The 7,298-nt window shown below is 53.5% G+C and overlaps 1 protein-coding gene across 1 annotated transcript in view; it reads right to left on the bottom strand.

The window, feature by feature from the left end:
* Positions 1-3,562: 3,562 nt before the first annotated feature.
* Positions 3,563-7,298, bottom strand: part of LOC311322339 (uncharacterized protein) — a gene marked incomplete at its 5' end in the record, with an annotated part of 20,032 nt that continues 16,296 nt past the window's right edge. The window contains 5 exons of the mRNA XM_084454407.1: positions 3,563-4,192; positions 4,685-4,806; positions 4,987-5,118; positions 5,385-5,546; positions 6,766-7,298. The exon at positions 6,766-7,298 is cut by the window's right edge and continues 308 nt beyond it. Of these exons, the coding sequence (XP_084310533.1) occupies positions 4,139-4,192; positions 4,685-4,806; positions 4,987-5,118; positions 5,385-5,546; positions 6,766-7,298 (1,003 nt within the window). The 3' untranslated portion in view covers positions 3,563-4,138. The remainder of the gene's footprint in view (positions 4,193-4,684; positions 4,807-4,986; positions 5,119-5,384; positions 5,547-6,765) is intronic.

Raw genomic sequence — 7,298 nt, 5'->3', positions numbered from 1 at the left:
TGTGTGAGAGTGTGTACCCTTGACCCTGCCCTGCCTACACACCTGTTCAGCGTACACCTGTGGGGTCAGATCACTCACAAACTAATCCATGTCTGGTACCTTTCAGACCCCATCAGCGCCTGGGATGCAAATACAGCTGGATGACAGGACCTGGTTTGTGTAATAGAGCTGGGGTCAGTGACCCAGCACACACACACACACAAACACACGCACACACACACACCTGTAGGGTATCATGGGAGCCATGCAAATGTGCAGTAGAGCAAGCAGGACAGCTAATGTATTTGTAATGTTGATGCTAAGTGTCACGGACGGAGGGCAAGCCTGCGAGCGCCTGGTGGCCGGGCTTACCACGGAGCCCGGCTGGGCCCAGCCCGAATAAGCAGCGTGGCAACACCATCTCCTCCTCCATTCCATGGACCCATATTGGACACACTCTTTAACATTGCGTGGAAGTCCGGGTCAGTGCCAAAGGAGTGGCAGACTGGGGTGGTGGTCACAATATTCAAAAAGGGGGACCAGAGGGTGTGTACAGAGACATCACATTACTCAGCCTCCCAGGGAAAGTGTACTCTAAGGTGCTGGAAAGGAGGGTCCGGCTGATAGTCGGATCTCCGCACTGGCCTGTGAGCGGCTAAAGATTCCCCAGGCAGAGCTGGTTGATGCTGCTAGGGAAAGGGATGTCTGGGGCTCCCTGCTGGAACTGCTGCCTCCTGTCCTGCCTTCACCGGCCCAATCCTTGCTGCGTACAGAATCTGATAATTAACAAGGTTGAGGTGCTGATGGCGTTGGGGGCGTGGTCTGCCCTTGGCGCCAGAGGAGAGGCCAGAGGCACAGGAAGAAGACAAGCAGCAGAACACACACACAGGAGGAGGAGGAAGACGGCAAGGCTTGAGGGGGCGAGGATGGGGGCTTCTTCTTTTCGTGTCTTCGAAGCATGTTGGTTATATGACAGTCTCCCATTTCTTTGCCTTATTACTGAACTCTGCAAGTTCTTTTGAGCTGCCAGGGCTGGGTAGTGGAGGGCAGACAAGGCAGTGGGCTGGGTAGTGGAGGGCAGACAAGGCAGTGGGCTGGGTAGTGGAGGGCAGACAAGGCAGTGGGCTGGGTAGTGGAGGGCAGACAAGGCAGTGGGCTGGGTAGTGGAGGGCAGACACGGCAGTGGGCTGGGTAGTGGAGGGCAGACACGGCAGTGGGCTGGGTAGTGGAGGGCAGACACGGCAGTGGGCTGGGTAGTGGAGGGCAGACAAGGCAGTGGGCTGGGTAGTGGAGGGCAGACAAGGCAGTGGGCTGGGTAGTGGAGGGCAGACAAGGCAGTGGGCTGGGTAGTGGAGGGCAGACAAGGCAGTGGGCTGGGTAGTGGAGGGCAGACAAGGCAGTGGGCTGGGTAGTGGAGGGCAGACAAGGCAGTGGGCTGGGTAGTGGAGGGCAGACAAGGCAGTGGGCTGGGTAGTGGAGGGCAGACAAGGCAGTGCTGGATGGTGTGTTCTGTGGTTGGACCAGTTCTGTGGCCCCATCTGACCAAAGTGGCCTTTGTTCTTCCCATTCGTGTTCTCAGGCGATTCAGCGTCTTCCACTGGGTCCATGGTGCTTGTGAGCCAGCAGGAAGGTCCCCGACAGGAGGGATTCTCATGTCTATTGGGGGAGGGTCGCTCTGAGGCTTTTTTTGTCCAAAGCTGGAGAATTTTGTCTTCCCGAGATGTCGTTAGGGGCTGGACTGGCTGAGGAAACTTCTTATTGACTTCAGTCGTTGGGCCAGTGGTTGACGTCCATAGAGATGGCGGTTGTCACTGATAGCTTTTGTCATCTCGACTTGGCTGGCAACTTCTTGCCTGACAATGCCAGAGCGGAGCTGTAGGTTGCGGAGGATGTGGAGGATGTGGGCTGACACAGCCCCAACGAAGGTGGAGTAATCTCCCAGGTGGAACCATTGCTTGATGCAGCCAAGGGACAAACGGTCAGTGAGCCTAACCCTTTTAGAAAGACTTTGAAACTGAACGACGCCACGCTGGGGACAGCGTTCTTGGGCTAGCTGTGGGTCAGCGGGAGAGGCAGAGCTGGGCGTGGAGTTGGAGCTCGCTGACCTGACCAGCCCAGCCCAGTCGCCTCCCAGCAATCAATCTTACCACAACATGAGCCAACATTCCCATCACACTCTGCTAATGTTTTCACATTCTGAGAACATTCCTAGAATAAATGATTGCAATACAGGGATATGTAGGGAATAGAGTTACAGTATAGAGTTACAGAACAGGATAGAGTTACAGTACGGGGTGTTTCTGAGCGCTCAGTTCCTTTAGATGGATATGTACTTCTATGTTTTGTAAAATGAATTGTTTGATGAATTCATTGTGACGTCTATCAGTTTGAAGAATATGTGGATGCGGTAACAAAAGGCATGTGTGACCAGAAGGCTGCCATTAGACCAATTGTTAATTATAATAAACAATTCATTCTTTTAATATATTTGTGTGACTGTATTGAGTTCATGTCATGTTGTCCTGTTGTTTGTAACTTGTATGTTTTAATATATTTTTCTAATAAAAGAAAATACAGACAATACATTTGTGAATCATTTGACTGGATTGAATTCACCTGGCCAGTTTACCATCAGCCAATCAACAAGATCATTGATGCCATGTGATTGTCCTGCTCCATTTTTGGCAGACCCATCCAGAAAGATTTGATCTAATGCAACAATCACCGAGATAGAAACAGTTATCAGATCTAGCTCTAACATTGAGCCTATGGAAAACCAAGTGATAATGATAGAGGAACTACGGATAAAGAATGATAGAGGAACTATGGATACAGACTGTACAGGTAGATATGATAGAGGAACTATGGATACAGACTGTACAGGTAGATATGATAGAGGAACTACGGATATAGACTGTACAGGTAGATATGATAGAGGAACTATGGATACAGACTGTACAGGTAGATATGATAGAGGAACTACGGATATAGACTGTACAGGTAGATATGATAGAGGAACTACGGATATAGACTGTACAGGTAGATATGATAGAGGAACTATGGATATAGACTGTACAGGTAGATATGATAGAGGAACTACGGCTATAGACTGTACAGGTAGATATGATAGAGGAACTACGGATATAGACTGTACAGGTAGATATGATAGAGGAACTATGGATATAGACTGAACAGGTAGATATGATAGAGGAACTACGGATATAGACTGTACAGGTAGATATGATAGAGGAACTATGGATATAGACTGTACAGGTAGATATGATAGAGGAACTACGGATATAGACTGTACAGGTAGATATGATAGAGGAACTATGGATATAGACTGAACAGGTAGATATGATAGAGGAACTACGGATATAGACTGTACAGGTAGATATGATAGAGGAACTACGGATATAGAATGATAGAGGAACTATGGATATAGACTGTACAGGTAGATATGATAGAGGAACTACGGATATAGAATGATAGAGGAACTACGGATATAGACTGTACAGGTAGATATGTGGTGGCTTGATGATTCGCTATCAATCGACGGAGAAACAGCGACAATGCAAATATGGACGTCTTAAAACCATTTTATTCCACGAGCTTCAAACAGTAGTTTGTCTCAGAAAACAAAACAAAAAAATATTTACATTGTGTGCGAGAGAGGCTGGACCCAGGGAAATAATAAACACATCACAAAACGAGAGATGGAGAGAGGGAGAGGTAGGTGAGGGGGAGGGATGGAGAGAGATGGAGAGAGGGAGAGACAGGTAGGAGAGAGGGAGGGATGGAGAGAGGGAGGGGTGGAGAGAGGGAGGGGTAGATGAGAGGGACGGGTAGGAGAAAGGGAAGGGTGGAGAGAGGGAGGGGTAGAAGAGAAGGAGGGGTGGGAGAAAGGGAGGGATGGGGAGAGGGAGGGGTAGAAGAGAGGGAGAGAGAGGGATGGGGAGAGGGAGGGGTGGAGGGAGGGGTAGAAGAGAGGGAGAGAGAGGGATGGGGAGAGGGAGGGGTGGAGGGAGGGGTAGAAGAGAGGGAGAGAGAGGGGGTTGGGGAGAGGGAGGGGTGGAGGGAGGGGTAGAAGAGAGGGAGAGCGTGAGGGTGAATGTGTATGTAATATACGACTCTTTATTGTCAGGCGTTTCTTCAGACTTCAGCTGGCGGCAGAATTGCCCGTCTTCTTTTTTCTCCACAGCTCAAGGGATTTCTATGAAGGGAAAACGGACATCAGACGAACCCCAAACCCCGGAGAGAACATGGTCACGGCTGTTTGCAGGGTCCCCATCGACAGAGGACCCGGAGAGAAACATGGTCACGGCTGTTTGCAGGGTCACTATCGACAGAGGACACTCAACAACCATGTACCATCAACTAGGGCTGTGCAAGAAAATCCATACAGGAAAACATCGCAATTTTTTTTTCTGCGATACTGTATTGATATCCCGCGGTAGATTATTGATACAGTATAAAAAAAGATTGTGGGGGGGGGTGGGGGGGGGGGGAGATTTTTTGCAACAGGGAAAATATTCAGAACAAGAACGACCCGCTCTACCAACTGAGCTACAGCCGTCCCTGAAAAGCTGAGTTATATGTATTTTTATTATAATTCATTGATTATTAATTTGTTTTTCTTGTGGTTTTCACCTACAGTGATTTTAAGAATCTACATGGTTCTAGCAGTGATTCGGAGGGTTCTCACCTGCAGGTTCTCGTAGTGTTTGAAACTTCGGCAGTGGGTCCTCTTGGCTTCCTGGGTTCCGCTGTAGAACCGGGTACACACCTTGCAGAAGAACCCGCTTTTGGGAACCAGGAACTCCAGACCTGCCAGAGCAGAACCCAAATCAGCTACAAAACCCGCCAGGAAAGGTGTGACCGGACCTGGGACCAGAACCCTGGTCTCAGAACCTGCAACCAGCCAGAACCTGCAACGAGCCAGAACCTGCAACGAGCCAGAACCGGCGCTGACCCCGCCGAGCTGAAAGCAAGGGAGGACGGACTCACCCACGGGACTGTTGGGGTCAAACGGAGGGATGCTGTAGTCTTCAGGGAACAGAGGTTCTATCTTCTGCCTCTTCCTCTCTCCCTCCTCTTCGTCGGCTCCCTCCTCCGGCGACACCTGGCGCTTCAGCACCGCTGTGGGAGACGGCAGAGAGAGAGAGAGAGAGAGAGCAGAGGGAGAGAGAGAGAGCAGAGAGGAAGAGAGCAGAGAGAGAGCAGAGGGAGAGAGAGAGAGCAGATGGAGAGAGAGAGAGCAGATAGAGACAGAGAGAGAGAGACAGAGAGAGGGAGAGAGAGAGAGAGACAGAGAGAGGGAGAGAGAGAGAGAGAGAAGGTTTCAGTCCACCCAGGTGTAGAAATAACCCCCCCCCCCCACCCTGGAGGGCCTCGTTGGAGCTCACCTGGCGGCAGCACAGGGGCGTCCGTGGGCCCCGGGGCCGTCACAGCCGCTGGGGTCGCCCTGCGAGGGGGCTGCAGGAGCCCCGGGCAGTTAGCAGGGATGTGGCCAGCCTTCTTACACCGGGGGCAGATGGTGTTGGGGTTCAGGGACGGACTCACTCTGGCTGGAGAGGGAGAGAGAGAGAGGGAGAGAGAGAGAGAGAGAGAGAGGGAGAGAGAGAGGGAGAGGGAAAGAGAGAGAGAGAGAGTGAGAGAGTGAGAGAGAGTGAGAGAGAGATTGAGAGAGAGAGAGAGTGTGAGAGAGGGAGAGGGAAAGAGAGAGAGAGAGAGAGGGAGAGAGAGGGAGAGAGAGAGAGGGAGAGAGAGAGGGAGAGAGGGAGAGAGAGAGAGAGGGAGAGAGAGGGAGAGAGAGAGGGAGAGAGGGAGAGAGGGAGGGAGAGAGAGAGAGAGAGAGAGAGAGAGTGTGAGAGAGGGAGAGAGTTCTCAGTCCACCTTCCTAACCTATCAACACATCTAGCTTAGCTGGCAAAGTCAAGAGACCGAGCGAATCAAGCGCACCTGACTGGGGAACCTCCCCATTCACCCCAGGCTGGTCAGCACGGCCCCCGCCACAGATGTGCCCGTCCTGCCCCCCCCTTCCCCACCACAACCAGGCCGCTACGCTAGCAGCTACACATCTCCTCCGTGGGGGGTTAGCCGCTGCTCGTCCTCCCCACCCATCATGGGACACCAGCCATCTGAGGTGGAGCAGGACTGGACCACTACTGCTCTGGATCCAAGCGCTCACCACAGCTCAACCACTCATCTGCATGAAGCATGTTAACCCCCCCTGGGGCCGGCCTGGGTAGGGGTTGGGGGGTAGGTACCACCAGCCTGGGTAGGGGGTGGGGGGTAGGTACCACCAGCCTGGGTAGGGGTTGGGGGGTAGGGGTGGGGGGGTAGGTACCACCAGCCTGGGTAGGGGTTGGGGGGTAGGTACCACCAGCCTGGGTAGGGGTGGGGGGGTAGGTACCACCAGCCTGGGTAGGGGGTGGGGGGTAGGTACCACCAGCCTGGGTAGGGGTTGGGGGGTAGGGGTGGGGGGGTAGGTACCACCAGCCTGGGTAGGGGTTGGGGGGTAGGTACCACCAGCCTGGGTAGGGGTGGGGGGGTAGGTACCACCAGCCTGGGTAGGGGTTGGGGGTAGGTAGGTGTCAGCGTGTCCCACCGGCCGCCCAGACTGGCCTGGCCCCCCCTGCGCTGGGACGGAACATGGCTAACCTTCAAAAGCGCTAATATTCTGGACTTTTCTATCCTATCCTTTCTCTTCTGTTCTGACCTGACCCCAGGGGACAGGCCGACATGTTGGGAGTCGCCCTCTCCGTGACATCATCAGGCCCTCACCTCTCTCTTTGTCCTCCACGGTGGGCGTGGCCTCCGTGGGCGTGGCCGCCGTAGTGGGAGACGACGACTGTTCCTCCTTCTCCTCCTCCACCTCTACCTTCCTCTCCTCCTCCTCCGTCTGGGAGGGGTCAGCTTGGGGCTGCGGCTCTACTTCTTCCACAGGTGTGGGTGTGGCCTCTCTCGCGGGTGTGGGTGTGGCCTCTGGTGCAGGTGTGGGTGTGGCCTCTGGTGCAGGTATAGCCTCTGTTACAGGTGTGGGTGTGGCCTCTGTTACAGGTGTGGGTGTGGCCTCTGTTACAGGTGTGGGTGTGGCCTCAGTCGCAGGTGTGGGTGTGGCCTCAGTCGCAGGTGTGGCCTCTTCCACAGGTGTGGGTGTGGCTTCTTCCACAGGTGTGGGTGTGGCCTCTTCCACAGGTGTGGGTGTGGCCTCTGCTGCAGGTGTGGGTGTGGCCTCTTCCACAGGTGTGGGTGTGGCCTCTGCTGCAGGTGTAGCCTCTGTTACAGATGTGGGTGTGGCCTCTTCCACAGGTGTG

Source organism: Borostomias antarcticus, assembly GCF_949987555.1.
Source record: "Borostomias antarcticus genome assembly, chromosome: 20".
Lineage (NCBI taxonomy): Eukaryota > Metazoa > Chordata > Actinopteri > Stomiiformes > Stomiidae > Borostomias > Borostomias antarcticus.
This window is presented reverse-complemented; position numbering and strand designations above follow the sequence as displayed.